The sequence below is a fragment of the Coregonus clupeaformis genome, unplaced genomic scaffold, assembly GCF_020615455.1.
Source record: "Coregonus clupeaformis isolate EN_2021a unplaced genomic scaffold, ASM2061545v1 scaf0591, whole genome shotgun sequence".
NCBI classification, from domain to species: domain Eukaryota; kingdom Metazoa; phylum Chordata; class Actinopteri; order Salmoniformes; family Salmonidae; genus Coregonus; species Coregonus clupeaformis.
In genome coordinates this window covers 112,501-130,000 of record NW_025534046.1, presented here as the reverse complement: position 1 = coordinate 130,000, position 17,500 = coordinate 112,501, and the positions used below count along the sequence as shown (strand labels likewise).

Sequence of the window (17,500 nt, the reverse complement as noted above, 5' to 3'; positions counted from 1 at the left end):
GGTCTTTAGTCATAACCAGTAACCCTTCTTGGTCTGTTCCTGTAGTCTCCACATAGCAATGCTACAGGCCTCCAGGTCTTTAGTCATAACCAGTAACCCTTCTTGGTCTGTTCCTGTAGTCTCCCACATAGCAATGCTACAGGCCTCCAGGTCTTTAGTCATAACCAGTAACCCTTCTTGGTCTGTTCCTGTAGTCTCCACATAGCAATGCTACAGGCCTCCAGGTCTTTAGTCATAACCAGTAACCCTTCTTGGTCTGTTCCTGTAGTCTCCACATAGCAATGCTACAGGCCTCCAGGTCTTTAGTCATAACCAGTAACCCTTCTTGGTCTGTTCCTGTAGTCTCCACATAGCAATGCTACAGGCCTCCAGGTCTTTAGTCATAACCAGTAACCCTTCTTGGTCTGTTCCTGTAGTCCCCACATAGCAATGCTACAGGCCTCCAGGTCTTTAGTCATAACCAGTAACCCTTCTTGGTCTGTTCCTGTAGTCCCACATAGCAATGCTACAGGCCTCCAGGTCTTTAGTCATAACCAGTAACCCTTCTTGGTCTGTTCCTGTAGTCTCCACATAGCAATGCTACAGGCCTCCAGGTCTTTAGTCATAACCAGTAACCCTTCTTGGTCTGTTCCTGTAGTCTCCACATAGCAATGCTACAGGCCTCCAGGTCTTTAGTCATAACCAGTAACCCTTCTTGGTCTGTTCCTGTAGTCCCCACATAGCAATGCTACAGGCCTCCAGGTCTTTAGTCATAACCAGTAACCCTTCTTGGTCTGTTCCTGTAGTCTCCACATAGCAATGCTACAGGCCTCCAGGTCTTTAGTCATAACCAGTAACCCTTCTTGGTCTGTTCCTGTAGTCTCCACATAGCAATGCTACAGGCCTCCAGGTCTTTAGTCATAACCAGTAACCCTTCTTGGTCTGTTCCTGTAGTCCCACATAGCAATGCTACAGGCCTCCAGGTCTTTAGTCATAACCAGTAACCCTTCTTGGTCTGTTCCTGTAGTCCCACATAGCAATGCTACAGGCCTCCAGGTCTTTAGTCATAACCAGTAACCCTTCTTGGTCTGTTCCTGTAGTCCCCACATAGCAATGCTACAGGCCTCCAGGTCTTTAGTCATAACCAGTAACCCTTCTTGGTCTGTTCCTGTAGTCTCCCACATAGCAATGCTACAGGCCTCCAGGTCTTTAGTCATAACCAGTAACCCTTCTTGGTCTGTTCCTGTAGTCTCCACATAGCAATGCTACAGGCCTCCAGGTCTTTAGTCATAACCAGTAACCCTTCTTGGTCTGTTCCTGTAGTCTCCACATAGCAATGCTACAGGCCTCCAGGTCTTTAGTCATAACCAGTAACCCTTCTTGGTCTGTTCCTGTAGTCTCCACATAGCAATGCTACAGGCCTCCAGGTCTTTAGTCATAACCAGTAACCCTTCTTGGTCTGTTCCTGTAGTCCCCACATAGCAATGCTACAGGCCTCCAGGTCTTTAGTCATAACCAGTAACCCTTCTTGGTCTGTTCCTGTAGTCTCCCACATAGCAATGCTACAGGCCTCCAGGTCTTTAGTCATAACCAGTAACCCTTCTTGGTCTGTTCCTGTAGTCCCCACATAGCAATGCTACAGGCCTCCAGGTCTTTAGTCATAACCAGTAACCCTTCTTGGTCTGTTCCTGTAGTCTCCCACATAGCAATGCTACAGGCCTCCAGGTCTTTAGTCATAACCAGTAACCCTTCTTGGTCTGTTCCTGTAGTCTCCCACATAGCAATGCTACAGGCCTCCAGGTCTTTAGTCATAACCAGTAACCCTTCTTGGTCTGTTCCTGTAGTCCCCACATAGCAATGCTACAGGCCTCCAGGTCTTTAGTCATAACCAGTAACCCTTCTTGGTCTGTTCCTGTAGTCTCCACATAGCAATGCTACAGGCCTCCAGGTCTTTAGTCATAACCAGTAACCCTTCTTGGTCTGTTCCTGTAGTCCCACATAGCAATGCTACAGGCCTCCAGGTCTTTAGTCATAACCAGTAACCCTTCTTGGTCTGTTCCTGTAGTCTCCCACATAGCAATGCTACAGGCCTCCAGGTCTTTAGTCATAACCAGTAACCCTTCTTGGTCTGTTCCTGTAGTCCCCACATAGCAATGCTACAGGCCTCCAGGTCTTTAGTCATAACCAGTAACCCTTCTTGGTCTGTTCCTGTAGTCTCCCACATAGCAATGCTACAGGCCTCCAGGTCTTTAGTCATAACCAGTAACCCTTCTTGGTCTGTTCCTGTAGTCCCCACATAGCAATGCTACAGGCCTCCAGGTCTTTAGTCATAACCAGTAACCCTTCTTGGTCTGTTCCTGTAGTCTCCCACATAGCAATGCTACAGGCCTCCAGGTCTTTAGTCATAACCAGTAACCCTTCTTGGTCTGTTCCTGTAGTCCCCACATAGCAATGCTACAGGCCTCCAGGTCTTTAGTCATAACCAGTAACCCTTCTTGGTCTGTTCCTGTAGTCCCCACATAGCAATGCTACAGGCCTCCAGGTCTTTAGTCATAACCAGTAACCCTTCTTGGTCTGTTCCTGTAGTCCCCACATAGCAATGCTACAGGCCTCCAGGTCTTTAGTCATAACCAGTAACCCTTCTTGGTCTGTTCCTGTAGTCTCCCACATAGCAATGCTACAGGCCTCCAGGTCTTTAGTCATAACCAGTAACCCTTCTTGGTCTGTTCCTGTAGTCCCCACATAGCAATGCTACAGGCCTCCAGGTCTTTAGTCATAACCAGTAACCCTTCTTGGTCTGTTCCTGTAGTCTCCACATAGCAATGCTACAGGCCTCCAGGTCTTTAGTCATAACCAGTAACCCTTCTTGGTCTGTTCCTGTAGTCTCCACATAGCAATGCTACAGGCCTCCAGGTCTTTAGTCATAACCAGTAACCCTTCTTGGTCTGTTCCTGTAGTCCCCACATAGCAATGCTACAGGCCTCCAGGTCTTTAGTCATAACCAGTAACCCTTCTTGGTCTGTTCCTGTAGTCTCCACATAGCAATGCTACAGGCCTCCAGGTCTTTAGTCATAACCAGTAACCCTTCTTGGTCTGTTCCTGTAGTCCCCACATAGCAATGCTACAGGCCTCCAGGTCTTTAGTCATAACCAGTAACCCTTCTTGGTCTGTTCCTGTAGTCTCCACATAGCAATGCTACAGGCCTCCAGGTCTTTAGTCATAACCAGTAACCCTTCTTGGTCTGTTCCTGTAGTCCCCACATAGCAATGCTACAGGCCTCCAGGTCTTTAGTCATAACCAGTAACCCTTCTTGGTCTGTTCCTGTAGTCCCCACATAGCAATGCTACAGGCCTCCAGGTCTTTAGTCATAACCAGTAACCCTTCTTGGTCTGTTCCTGTAGTCCCCACATAGCAATGCTACAGGCCTCCAGGTCTTTAGTCATAACCAGTAACCCTTCTTGGTCTGTTCCTGTAGTCCCCACATAGCAATGCTACAGGCCTCCAGGTCTTTAGTCATAACCAGTAACCCTTCTTGGTCTGTTCCTGTAGTCCCCACATAGCAATGCTACAGGCCTCCAGGTCTTTAGTCATAACCAGTAACCCTTCTTGGTCTGTTCCTGTAGTCTCCCACATAGCAATGCTACAGGCCTCCAGGTCTTTAGTCATAACCAGTAACCCTTCTTGGTCTGTTCCTGTAGTCCCCACATAGCAATGCTACAGGCCTCCAGGTCTTTAGTCATAACCAGTAACCCTTCTTGGTCTGTTCCTGTAGTCCCCACATAGCAATGCTACAGGCCTCCAGGTCTTTAGTCATAACCAGTAACCCTTCTTGGTCTGTTCCTGTAGTCCCACATAGCAATGCTACAGGCCTCCAGGTCTTTAGTCATAACCAGTAACCCTTCTTGGTCTGTTCCTGTAGTCCCCACATAGCAATGCTACAGGCCTCCAGGTCTTTAGTCATAACCAGTAACCCTTCTTGGTCTGTTCCTGTAGTCTCCCACATAGCAATGCTACAGGCCTCCAGGTCTTTAGTCATAACCAGTAACCCTTCTTGGTCTGTTCCTGTAGTCTCCCACATAGCAATGCTACAGGCCTCCAGGTCTTTAGTCATAACCAGTAACCCTTCTTGGTCTGTTCCTGTAGTCTCCACATAGCAATGCTACAGGCCTCCAGGTCTTTAGTCATAACCAGTAACCCTTCTTGGTCTGTTCCTGTAGTCCCCACATAGCAATGCTACAGGCCTCCAGGTCTTTAGTCATAACCAGTAACCCTTCTTGGTCTGTTCCTGTAGTCCCCACATAGCAATGCTACAGGCCTCCAGGTCTTTAGTCATAACCAGTAACCCTTCTTGGTCTGTTCCTGTAGTCTCCACATAGCAATGCTACAGGCCTCCAGGTCTTTAGTCATAACCAGTAACCCTTCTTGGTCTGTTCCTGTAGTCTCCCACATAGCAATGCTACAGGCCTCCAGGTCTTTAGTCATAACCAGTAACCCTTCTTGGTCTGTTCCTGTAGTCTCCCACATAGCAATGCTACAGGCCTCCAGGTCTTTAGTCATAACCAGTAACCCTTCTTGGTCTGTTCCTGTAGTCCCCACATAGCAATGCTACAGGCCTCCAGGTCTTTAGTCATAACCAGTAACCCTTCTTGGTCTGTTCCTGTAGTCCCCACATAGCAATGCTACAGGCCTCCAGGTCTTTAGTCATAACCAGTAACCCTTCTTGGTCTGTTCCTGTAGTCCCCACATAGCAATGCTACAGGCCTCCAGGTCTTTAGTCATAACCAGTAACCCTTCTTGGTCTGTTCCTGTAGTCCCCACATAGCAATGCTACAGGCCTCCAGGTCTTTAGTCATAACCAGTAACCCTTCTTGGTCTGTTCCTGTAGTCTCCACATAGCAATGCTACAGGCCTCCAGGTCTTTAGTCATAACCAGTAACCCTTCTTGGTCTGTTCCTGTAGTCCCCACATAGCAATGCTACAGGCCTCCAGGTCTTTAGTCATAACCAGTAACCCTTCTTGGTCTGTTCCTGTAGTCCCCACATAGCAATGCTACAGGCCTCCAGGTCTTTAGTCATAACCAGTAACCCTTCTTGGTCTGTTCCTGTAGTCCCCACATAGCAATGCTACAGGCCTCCAGGTCTTTAGTCATAACCAGTAACCCTTCTTGGTCTGTTCCTGTAGTCTCCACATAGCAATGCTACAGGCCTCCAGGTCTTTAGTCATAACCAGTAACCCTTCTTGGTCTGTTCCTGTAGTCCCCACATAGCAATGCTACAGGCCTCCAGGTCTTTAGTCATAACCAGTAACCCTTCTTGGTCTGTTCCTGTAGTCCCCACATAGCAATGCTACAGGCCTCCAGGTCTTTAGTCATAACCAGTAACCCTTCTTGGTCTGTTCCTGTAGTCCCCACATAGCAATGCTACAGGCCTCCAGGTCTTTAGTCATAACCAGTAACCCTTCTTGGTCTGTTCCTGTAGTCCCCACATAGCAATGCTACAGGCCTCCAGGTCTTTAGTCATAACCAGTAACCCTTCTTGGTCTGTTCCTGTAGTCTCCCACATAGCAATGCTACAGGCCTCCAGGTCTTTAGTCATAACCAGTAACCCTTCTTGGTCTGTTCCTGTAGTCTCCACATAGCAATGCTACAGGCCTCCAGGTCTTTAGTCATAACCAGTAACCCTTCTTGGTCTGTTCCTGTAGTCTCCCACATAGCAATGCTACAGGCCTCCAGGTCTTTAGTCATAACCAGTAACCCTTCTTGGTCTGTTCCTGTAGTCCCCACATAGCAATGCTACAGGCCTCCAGGTCTTTAGTCATAACCAGTAACCCTTCTTGGTCTGTTCCTGTAGTCCCCACATAGCAATGCTACAGGCCTCCAGGTCTTTAGTCATAACCAGTAACCCTTCTTGGTCTGTTCCTGTAGTCCCCACATAGCAATGCTACAGGCCTCCAGGTCTTTAGTCATAACCAGTAACCCTTCTTGGTCTGTTCCTGTAGTCCCCACATAGCAATGCTACAGGCCTCCAGGTCTTTAGTCATAACCAGTAACCCTTCTTGGTCTGTTCCTGTAGTCTCCACATAGCAATGCTACAGGCCTCCAGGTCTTTAGTCATAACCAGTAACCCTTCTTGGTCTGTTCCTGTAGTCCCCACATAGCAATGCTACAGGCCTCCAGGTCTTTAGTCATAACCAGTAACCCTTCTTGGTCTGTTCCTGTAGTCTCCACATAGCAATGCTACAGGCCTCCAGGTCTTTAGTCATAACCAGTAACCCTTCTTGGTCTGTTCCTGTAGTCCCCACATAGCAATGCTACAGGCCTCCAGGTCTTTAGTCATAACCAGTAACCCTTCTTGGTCTGTTCCTGTAGTCCCCACATAGCAATGCTACAGGCCTCCAGGTCTTTAGTCATAACCAGTAACCCTTCTTGGTCTGTTCCTGTAGTCCCCACATAGCAATGCTACAGGCCTCCAGGTCTTTAGTCATAACCAGTAACCCTTCTTGGTCTGTTCCTGTAGTCTCCCACATAGCAATGCTACAGGCCTCCAGGTCTTTAGTCATAACCAGTAACCCTTCTTGGTCTGTTCCTGTAGTCTCCACATAGCAATGCTACAGGCCTCCAGGTCTTTAGTCATAACCAGTAACCCTTCTTGGTCTGTTCCTGTAGTCTCCACATAGCAATGCTACAGGCCTCCAGGTCTTTAGTCATAACCAGTAACCCTTCTTGGTCTGTTCCTGTAGTCTCCCACATAGCAATGCTACAGGCCTCCAGGTCTTTAGTCATAACCAGTAACCCTTCTTGGTCTGTTCCTGTAGTCTCCACATAGCAATGCTACAGGCCTCCAGGTCTTTAGTCATAACCAGTAACCCTTCTTGGTCTGTTCCTGTAGTCCCACATAGCAATGCTACAGGCCTCCAGGTCTTTAGTCATAACCAGTAACCCTTCTTGGTCTGTTCCTGTAGTCTCCACATAGCAATGCTACAGGCCTCCAGGTCTTTAGTCATAACCAGTAACCCTTCTTGGTCTGTTCCTGTAGTCCCCACATAGCAATGCTACAGGCCTCCAGGTCTTTAGTCATAACCAGTAACCCTTCTTGGTCTGTTCCTGTAGTCCCCACATAGCAATGCTACAGGCCTCCAGGTCTTTAGTCATAACCAGTAACCCTTCTTGGTCTGTTCCTGTAGTCCCCACATAGCAATGCTACAGGCCTCCAGGTCTTTAGTCATAACCAGTAACCCTTCTTGGTCTGTTCCTGTAGTCCCCACATAGCAATGCTACAGGCCTCCAGGTCTTTAGTCATAACCAGTAACCCTTCTTGGTCTGTTCCTGTAGTCTCCACATAGCAATGCTACAGGCCTCCAGGTCTTTAGTCATAACCAGTAACCCTTCTTGGTCTGTTCCTGTAGTCTCCACATAGCAATGCTACAGGCCTCCAGGTCTTTAGTCATAACCAGTAACCCTTCTTGGTCTGTTCCTGTAGTCCCCACATAGCAATGCTACAGGCCTCCAGGTCTTTAGTCATAACCAGTAACCCTTCTTGGTCTGTTCCTGTAGTCTCCACATAGCAATGCTACAGGCCTCCAGGTCTTTAGTCATAACCAGTAACCCTTCTTGGTCTGTTCCTGTAGTCCCCACATAGCAATGCTACAGGCCTCCAGGTCTTTAGTCATAACCAGTAACCCTTCTTGGTCTGTTCCTGTAGTCCCCACATAGCAATGCTACAGGCCTCCAGGTCTTTAGTCATAACCAGTAACCCTTCTTGGTCTGTTCCTGTAGTCCCCACATAGCAATGCTACAGGCCTCCAGGTCTTTAGTCATAACCAGTAACCCTTCTTGGTCTGTTCCTGTAGTCTCCACATAGCAATGCTACAGGCCTCCAGGTCTTTAGTCATAACCAGTAACCCTTCTTGGTCTGTTCCTGTAGTCCCCACATAGCAATGCTACAGGCCTCCAGGTCTTTAGTCATAACCAGTAACCCTTCTTGGTCTGTTCCTGTAGTCCCCACATAGCAATGCTACAGGCCTCCAGGTCTTTAGTCATAACCAGTAACCCTTCTTGGTCTGTTCCTGTAGTCTCCACATAGCAATGCTACAGGCCTCCAGGTCTTTAGTCATAACCAGTAACCCTTCTTGGTCTGTTCCTGTAGTCCCCACATAGCAATGCTACAGGCCTCCAGGTCTTTAGTCATAACCAGTAACCCTTCTTGGTCTGTTCCTGTAGTCCCCACATAGCAATGCTACAGGCCTCCAGGTCTTTAGTCATAACCAGTAACCCTTCTTGGTCTGTTCCTGTAGTCTCCACATAGCAATGCTACAGGCCTCCAGGTCTTTAGTCATAACCAGTAACCCTTCTTGGTCTGTTCCTGTAGTCCCCACATAGCAATGCTACAGGCCTCCAGGTCTTTAGTCATAACCAGTAACCCTTCTTGGTCTGTTCCTGTAGTCTCCACATAGCAATGCTACAGGCCTCCAGGTCTTTAGTCATAACCAGTAACCCTTCTTGGTCTGTTCCTGTAGTCCCCACATAGCAATGCTACAGGCCTCCAGGTCTTTAGTCATAACCAGTAACCCTTCTTGGTCTGTTCCTGTAGTCCCCACATAGCAATGCTACAGGCCTCCAGGTCTTTAGTCATAACCAGTAACCCTTCTTGGTCTGTTCCTGTAGTCTCCACATAGCAATGCTACAGGCCTCCAGGTCTTTAGTCATAACCAGTAACCCTTCTTGGTCTGTTCCTGTAGTCCCCACATAGCAATGCTACAGGCCTCCAGGTCTTTAGTCATAACCAGTAACCCTTCTTGGTCTGTTCCTGTAGTCTCCCACATAGCAATGCTACAGGCCTCCAGGTCTTTAGTCATAACCAGTAACCCTTCTTGGTCTGTTCCTGTAGTCCCCACATAGCAATGCTACAGGCCTCCAGGTCTTTAGTCATAACCAGTAACCCTTCTTGGTCTGTTCCTGTAGTCCCCACATAGCAATGCTACAGGCCTCCAGGTCTTTAGTCATAACCAGTAACCCTTCTTGGTCTGTTCCTGTAGTCCCCACATAGCAATGCTACAGGCCTCCAGGTCTTTAGTCATAACCAGTAACCCTTCTTGGTCTGTTCCTGTAGTCCCCACATAGCAATGCTACAGGCCTCCAGGTCTTTAGTCATAACCAGTAACCCTTCTTGGTCTGTTCCTGTAGTCCCCACATAGCAATGCTACAGGCCTCCAGGTCTTTAGTCATAACCAGTAACCCTTCTTGGTCTGTTCCTGTAGTCCCCACATAGCAATGCTACAGGCCTCCAGGTCTTTAGTCATAACCAGTAACCCTTCTTGGTCTGTTCCTGTAGTCCCCACATAGCAATGCTACAGGCCTCCAGGTCTTTAGTCATAACCAGTAACCCTTCTTGGTCTGTTCCTGTAGTCCCCACATAGCAATGCTACAGGCCTCCAGGTCTTTAGTCATAACCAGTAACCCTTCTTGGTCTGTTCCTGTAGTCCCCACATAGCAATGCTACAGGCCTCCAGGTCTTTAGTCATAACCAGTAACCCTTCTTGGTCTGTTCCTGTAGTCTCCCACATAGCAATGCTACAGGCCTCCAGGTCTTTAGTCATAACCAGTAACCCTTCTTGGTCTGTTCCTGTAGTCCCACATAGCAATGCTACAGGCCTCCAGGTCTTTAGTCATAACCAGTAACCCTTCTTGGTCTGTTCCTGTAGTCCCCACATAGCAATGCTACAGGCCTCCAGGTCTTTAGTCATAACCAGTAACCCTTCTTGGTCTGTTCCTGTAGTCCCCACATAGCAATGCTACAGGCCTCCAGGTCTTTAGTCATAACCAGTAACCCTTCTTGGTCTGTTCCTGTAGTCCCCACATAGCAATGCTACAGGCCTCCAGGTCTTTAGTCATAACCAGTAACCCTTCTTGGTCTGTTCCTGTAGTCCCCACATAGCAATGCTACAGGCCTCCAGGTCTTTAGTCATAACCAGTAACCCTTCTTGGTCTGTTCCTGTAGTCTCCACATAGCAATGCTACAGGCCTCCAGGTCTTTAGTCATAACCAGTAACCCTTCTTGGTCTGTTCCTGTAGTCTCCACATAGCAATGCTACAGGCCTCCAGGTCTTTAGTCATAACCAGTAACCCTTCTTGGTCTGTTCCTGTAGTCTCCACATAGCAATGCTACAGGCCTCCAGGTCTTTAGTCATAACCAGTAACCCTTCTTGGTCTGTTCCTGTAGTCTCCCACATAGCAATGCTACAGGCCTCCAGGTCTTTAGTCATAACCAGTAACCCTTCTTGGTCTGTTCCTGTAGTCCCCACATAGCAATGCTACAGGCCTCCAGGTCTTTAGTCATAACCAGTAACCCTTCTTGGTCTGTTCCTGTAGTCTCCCACATAGCAATGCTACAGGCCTCCAGGTCTTTAGTCATAACCAGTAACCCTTCTTGGTCTGTTCCTGTAGTCTCCACATAGCAATGCTACAGGCCTCCAGGTCTTTAGTCATAACCAGTAACCCTTCTTGGTCTGTTCCTGTAGTCCCCACATAGCAATGCTACAGGCCTCCAGGTCTTTAGTCATAACCAGTAACCCTTCTTGGTCTGTTCCTGTAGTCTCCACATAGCAATGCTACAGGCCTCCAGGTCTTTAGTCATAACCAGTAACCCTTCTTGGTCTGTTCCTGTAGTCTCCACATAGCAATGCTACAGGCCTCCAGGTCTTTAGTCATAACCAGTAACCCTTCTTGGTCTGTTCCTGTAGTCTCCACATAGCAATGCTACAGGCCTCCAGGTCTTTAGTCATAACCAGTAACCCTTCTTGGTCTGTTCCTGTAGTCTCCACATAGCAATGCTACAGGCCTCCAGGTCTTTAGTCATAACCAGTAACCCTTCTTGGTCTGTTCCTGTAGTCTCCACATAGCAATGCTACAGGCCTCCAGGTCTTTAGTCATAACCAGTAACCCTTCTTGGTCTGTTCCTGTAGTCCCCACATAGCAATGCTACAGGCCTCCAGGTCTTTAGTCATAACCAGTAACCCTTCTTGGTCTGTTCCTGTAGTCTCCACATAGCAATGCTACAGGCCTCCAGGTCTTTAGTCATAACCAGTAACCCTTCTTGGTCTGTTCCTGTAGTCTCCACATAGCAATGCTACAGGCCTCCAGGTCTTTAGTCATAACCAGTAACCCTTCTTGGTCTGTTCCTGTAGTCCCCACATAGCAATGCTACAGGCCTCCAGGTCTTTAGTCATAACCAGTAACCCTTCTTGGTCTGTTCCTGTAGTCCCCACATAGCAATGCTACAGGCCTCCAGGTCTTTAGTCATAACCAGTAACCCTTCTTGGTCTGTTCCTGTAGTCTCCACATAGCAATGCTACAGGCCTCCAGGTCTTTAGTCATAACCAGTAACCCTTCTTGGTCTGTTCCTGTAGTCTCCACATAGCAATGCTACAGGCCTCCAGGTCTTTAGTCATAACCAGTAACCCTTCTTGGTCTGTTCCTGTAGTCCCCACATAGCAATGCTACAGGCCTCCAGGTCTTTAGTCATAACCAGTAACCCTTCTTGGTCTGTTCCTGTAGTCTCCACATAGCAATGCTACAGGCCTCCAGGTCTTTAGTCATAACCAGTAACCCTTCTTGGTCTGTTCCTGTAGTCTCCACATAGCAATGCTACAGGCCTCCAGGTCTTTAGTCATAACCAGTAACCCTTCTTGGTCTGTTCCTGTAGTCTCCACATAGCAATGCTACAGGCCTCCAGGTCTTTAGTCATAACCAGTAACCCTTCTTGGTCTGTTCCTGTAGTCTCCACATAGCAATGCTACAGGCCTCCAGGTCTTTAGTCATAACCAGTAACCCTTCTTGGTCTGTTCCTGTAGTCTCCACATAGCAATGCTACAGGCCTCCAGGTCTTTAGTCATAACCAGTAACCCTTCTTGGTCTGTTCCTGTAGTCCCCACATAGCAATGCTACAGGCCTCCAGGTCTTTAGTCATAACCAGTAACCCTTCTTGGTCTGTTCCTGTAGTCTCCCACATAGCAATGCTACAGGCCTCCAGGTCTTTAGTCATAACCAGTAACCCTTCTTGGTCTGTTCCTGTAGTCCCCACATAGCAATGCTACAGGCCTCCAGGTCTTTAGTCATAACCAGTAACCCTTCTTGGTCTGTTCCTGTAGTCTCCACATAGCAATGCTACAGGCCTCCAGGTCTTTAGTCATAACCAGTAACCCTTCTTGGTCTGTTCCTGTAGTCCCCACATAGCAATGCTACAGGCCTCCAGGTCTTTAGTCATAACCAGTAACCCTTCTTGGTCTGTTCCTGTAGTCTCCACATAGCAATGCTACAGGCCTCCAGGTCTTTAGTCATAACCAGTAACCCTTCTTGGTCTGTTCCTGTAGTCCCCACATAGCAATGCTACAGGCCTCCAGGTCTTTAGTCATAACCAGTAACCCTTCTTGGTCTGTTCCTGTAGTCTCCCACATAGCAATGCTACAGGCCTCCAGGTCTTTAGTCATAACCAGTAACCCTTCTTGGTCTGTTCCTGTAGTCTCCACATAGCAATGCTACAGGCCTCCAGGTCTTTAGTCATAACCAGTAACCCTTCTTGGTCTGTTCCTGTAGTCTCCACATAGCAATGCTACAGGCCTCCAGGTCTTTAGTCATAACCAGTAACCCTTCTTGGTCTGTTCCTGTAGTCTCCACATAGCAATGCTACAGGCCTCCAGGTCTTTAGTCATAACCAGTAACCCTTCTTGGTCTGTTCCTGTAGTCTCCACATAGCAATGCTACAGGCCTCCAGGTCTTTAGTCATAACCAGTAACCCTTCTTGGTCTGTTCCTGTAGTCCCCACATAGCAATGCTACAGGCCTCCAGGTCTTTAGTCATAACCAGTAACCCTTCTTGGTCTGTTCCTGTAGTCTCCACATAGCAATGCTACAGGCCTCCAGGTCTTTAGTCATAACCAGTAACCCTTCTTGGTCTGTTCCTGTAGTCTCCACATAGCAATGCTACAGGCCTCCAGGTCTTTAGTCATAACCAGTAACCCTTCTTGGTCTGTTCCTGTAGTCTCCACATAGCAATGCTACAGGCCTCCAGGTCTTTAGTCATAACCAGTAACCCTTCTTGGTCTGTTCCTGTAGTCTCCACATAGCAATGCTACAGGCCTCCAGGTCTTTAGTCATAACCAGTAACCCTTCTTGGTCTGTTCCTGTAGTCCCCACATAGCAATGCTACAGGCCTCCAGGTCTTTAGTCATAACCAGTAACCCTTCTTGGTCTGTTCCTGTAGTCTCCCACATAGCAATGCTACAGGCCTCCAGGTCTTTAGTCATAACCAGTAACCCTTCTTGGTCTGTTCCTGTAGTCTCCACATAGCAATGCTACAGGCCTCCAGGTCTTTAGTCATAACCAGTAACCCTTCTTGGTCTGTTCCTGTAGTCCCCACATAGCAATGCTACAGGCCTCCAGGTCTTTAGTCATAACCAGTAACCCTTCTTGGTCTGTTCCTGTAGTCTCCACATAGCAATGCTACAGGCCTCCAGGTCTTTAGTCATAACCAGTAACCCTTCTTGGTCTGTTCCTGTAGTCTCCACATAGCAATGCTACAGGCCTCCAGGTCTTTAGTCATAACCAGTAACCCTTCTTGGTCTGTTCCTGTAGTCTCCACATAGCAATGCTACAGGCCTCCAGGTCTTTAGTCATAACCAGTAACCCTTCTTGGTCTGTTCCTGTAGTCTCCCACATAGCAATGCTACAGGCCTCCAGGTCTTTAGTCATAACCAGTAACCCTTCTTGGTCTGTTCCTGTAGTCCCCACATAGCAATGCTACAGGCCTCCAGGTCTTTAGTCATAACCAGTAACCCTTCTTGGTCTGTTCCTGTAGTCTCCACATAGCAATGCTACAGGCCTCCAGGTCTTTAGTCATAACCAGTAACCCTTCTTGGTCTGTTCCTGTAGTCCCCACATAGCAATGCTACAGGCCTCCAGGTCTTTAGTCATAACCAGTAACCCTTCTTGGTCTGTTCCTGTAGTCTCCCACATAGCAATGCTACAGGCCTCCAGGTCTTTAGTCATAACCAGTAACCCTTCTTGGTCTGTTCCTGTAGTCTCCACATAGCAATGCTACAGGCCTCCAGGTCTTTAGTCATAACCAGTAACCCTTCTTGGTCTGTTCCTGTAGTCTCCACATAGCAATGCTACAGGCCTCCAGGTCTTTAGTCATAACCAGTAACCCTTCTTGGTCTGTTCCTGTAGTCTCCACATAGCAATGCTACAGGCCTCCAGGTCTTTAGTCATAACCAGTAACCCTTCTTGGTCTGTTCCTGTAGTCTCCACATAGCAATGCTACAGGCCTCCAGGTCTTTAGTCATAACCAGTAACCCTTCTTGGTCTGTTCCTGTAGTCTCCACATAGCAATGCTACAGGCCTCCAGGTCTTTAGTCATAACCAGTAACCCTTCTTGGTCTGTTCCTGTAGTCTCCACATAGCAATGCTACAGGCCTCCAGGTCTTTAGTCATAACCAGTAACCCTTCTTGGTCTGTTCCTGTAGTCTCCACATAGCAATGCTACAGGCCTCCAGGTCTTTAGTCATAACCAGTAACCCTTCTTGGTCTGTTCCTGTAGTCTCCACATAGCAATGCTACAGGCCTCCAGGTCTTTAGTCATAACCAGTAACCCTTCTTGGTCTGTTCCTGTAGTCCCCACATAGCAATGCTACAGGCCTCCAGGTCTTTAGTCATAACCAGTAACCCTTCTTGGTCTGTTCCTGTAGTCTCCCACATAGCAATGCTACAGGCCTCCAGGTCTTTAGTCATAACCAGTAACCCTTCTTGGTCTGTTCCTGTAGTCCCCACATAGCAATGCTACAGGCCTCCAGGTCTTTAGTCATAACCAGTAACCCTTCTTGGTCTGTTCCTGTAGTCCCCACATAGCAATGCTACAGGCCTCCAGGTCTTTAGTCATAACCAGTAACCCTTCTTGGTCTGTTCCTGTAGTCTCCACATAGCAATGCTACAGGCCTCCAGGTCTTTAGTCATAACCAGTAACCCTTCTTGGTCTGTTCCTGTAGTCTCCCACATAGCAATGCTACAGGCCTCCAGGTCTTTAGTCATAACCAGTAACCCTTCTTGGTCTGTTCCTGTAGTCTCCACATAGCAATGCTACAGGCCTCCAGGTCTTTAGTCATAACCAGTAACCCTTCTTGGTCTGTTCCTGTAGTCCCCACATAGCAATGCTACAGGCCTCCAGGTCTTTAGTCATAACCAGTAACCCTTCTTGGTCTGTTCCTGTAGTCCCCACATAGCAATGCTACAGGCCTCCAGGTCTTTAGTCATAACCAGTAACCCTTCTTGGTCTGTTCCTGTAGTCTCCCACATAGCAATGCTACAGGCCTCCAGGTCTTTAGTCATAACCAGTAACCCTTCTTGGTCTGTTCCTGTAGTCTCCACATAGCAATGCTACAGGCCTCCAGGTCTTTAGTCATAACCAGTAACCCTTCTTGGTCTGTTCCTGTAGTCTCCACATAGCAATGCTACAGGCCTCCAGGTCTTTAGTCATAACCAGTAACCCTTCTTGGTCTGTTCCTGTAGTCTCCACATAGCAATGCTACAGGCCTCCAGGTCTTTAGTCATAACCAGTAACCCTTCTTGGTCTGTTCCTGTAGTCTCCCACATAGCAATGCTACAGGCCTCCAGGTCTTTAGTCATAACCAGTAACCCTTCTTGGTCTGTTCCTGTAGTCCCCACATAGCAATGCTACAGGCCTGCAGGTCTTTAGTCATAACCAGTAACCCTTCTTGGTCTGTTCCTGTAGTCCCCACATAGCAATGCTACAGGCCTCCAGGTCTTTAGTCATAACCAGTAACCCTTCTTGGTCTGTTCCTGTAGTCTCCACATAGCAATGCTACAGGCCTCCAGGTCTTTAGTCATAACCAGTAACCCTTCTTGGTCTGTTCCTGTAGTCCCCACATAGCAATGCAACAGGCCTCCAGGTCTTTAGTCATAACCAGTAACCCTTCTTGGTCTGTTCCTGTAGTCTCCACATAGCAATGCTACAGGCCTCCAGGTCTTTAGTCATAACCAGTAACCCTTCTTGGTCTGTTCCTGTAGTCTCCACATAGCAATGCTACAGGCCTCCAGGTCAGTAGAACCAATAAGTCCTTATCGGTGTTGTGGCAGTAGAACCAATAAGTCCTTATCGGTGTTGTGGCAGAACAACAGTAGAACCAATAAGTCCTTATCGGTGTTGTGGCAGTACAACAGTAGAACCAATAAGTCCTTATCGGTGTTGTGGCAGAACAACAGTAGAACCAATAAGTCCTTATCGGTGTTGTGGCAGAACAACAGTAGAACCAATAAGTCCTTATCGGTGTTGTGGCAGTACAACAGTAGAACCAATAAGTCCTTATCAGTGTTGTGGCAGTACAACAGTAGAACCAATAAGTCCTTATCGGTGTTGTGGCAGTACAACAGTAGAACCAATAAGTCCTTATCGGTGTTGTGGCAGTACAACAGTAGAACCAATAAGTCCTTATCGGTGTTGTGGCAGTACAACAGTAGAACCAATAAGTCCTTATCGGTGTTGTGGCAGTACAACTGTAGAACCAATAAGTCCTTATCGGTGTTGTGGCAGTACAACAGTAGAACCAATAAGTCCTTATCGGTGTTGTGGCAGTACAACAGTAGAACCAATAAGTCCTTATCAGTGTTGTGGCAGAACAACAGTAGTTTGTCTGTCTGTTTGTATCTGATAGTGTGGATTTATCTCCCTCCTCCAGCCGGTGAGGAACCACAACCCCTGGATGCTCCTCTTCTTCATCTCCTTCCTCCTCATCGTCAGTTTCTTCGTCCTCAACATGTTCGTGGGCGTCGTCGTGGAGAACTTCCACAAGTGTCGTCAGGACCAGGAGGAGGAGGAGGCCAGAGCCCGGGAGGAGAAGAGAGCCAAGAGAGCAGAGAAGAGGAGGAGGAGTAAGAGAGAGGGAGGGAGGGGAGGGAGGGGAGGAGGGAGGGAGGGAGGGAGGGAGGGAGGGAGGGAGGGAGGGAGGGAGGGAGGGAGGGGAGGGAGGGAGGGAGGGAGGGAGGGGAGGGAGGGAGGAGGGGAGGTGGGGAGGGAGGGAGGGAGGGAGGGGAGGGGAGGGGAGAGGAGGGAGGGGAGGGAGGGAGGGGGAGGGAGGGGGGGAGGGAGGGAGGTGGGGAGGGAGGGAGGGAGGGAGGGAGGAGGGAGGGAGGGAGGGAGGGGGAGGGAGGGAGGGAGGGGGAGGTGGGGAGGGAGGGAGGGGAGGGTTAGGGAGGAGGAGGAGGCCAGAGCCCGGGAGGAGAAGAGAGCCAAGAGAGCAGAGAAGAGGAGGAGGAGTAAGAGAGAGGGAGGGAGGGGAGGGAGGGAGGGAGGGAGGGAGGGAGGGAGGGAGGAGGGGAGGGAGGGAGGGAGGGAGGGAGGGAGGGAGGGAGGGAGGGGAGGGAGGGAGGGAGGGGAGGTGGGGAGGAGGGAGGGAGGTAGGGAGGGAGGGAGGGAGGGAGGGAGGGGAGGGAGGGGAGGGGAGGGAGGGAGGAGGGA

General features: G+C 48.8%; 1 protein-coding gene across 1 annotated transcript in view; it reads left to right on the top strand.

Moving 5' to 3' along the window:
• Positions 1–17,500, top strand: part of LOC121560310 (voltage-dependent T-type calcium channel subunit alpha-1H-like) — a 208,075-nt gene that overhangs the window by 156,774 nt on the left and 33,801 nt on the right. The window contains 1 exon segment of the mRNA XM_045216064.1: positions 16,722–16,914. Coding sequence (XP_045071999.1) covers positions 16,722–16,914 — 193 coding nt within the window.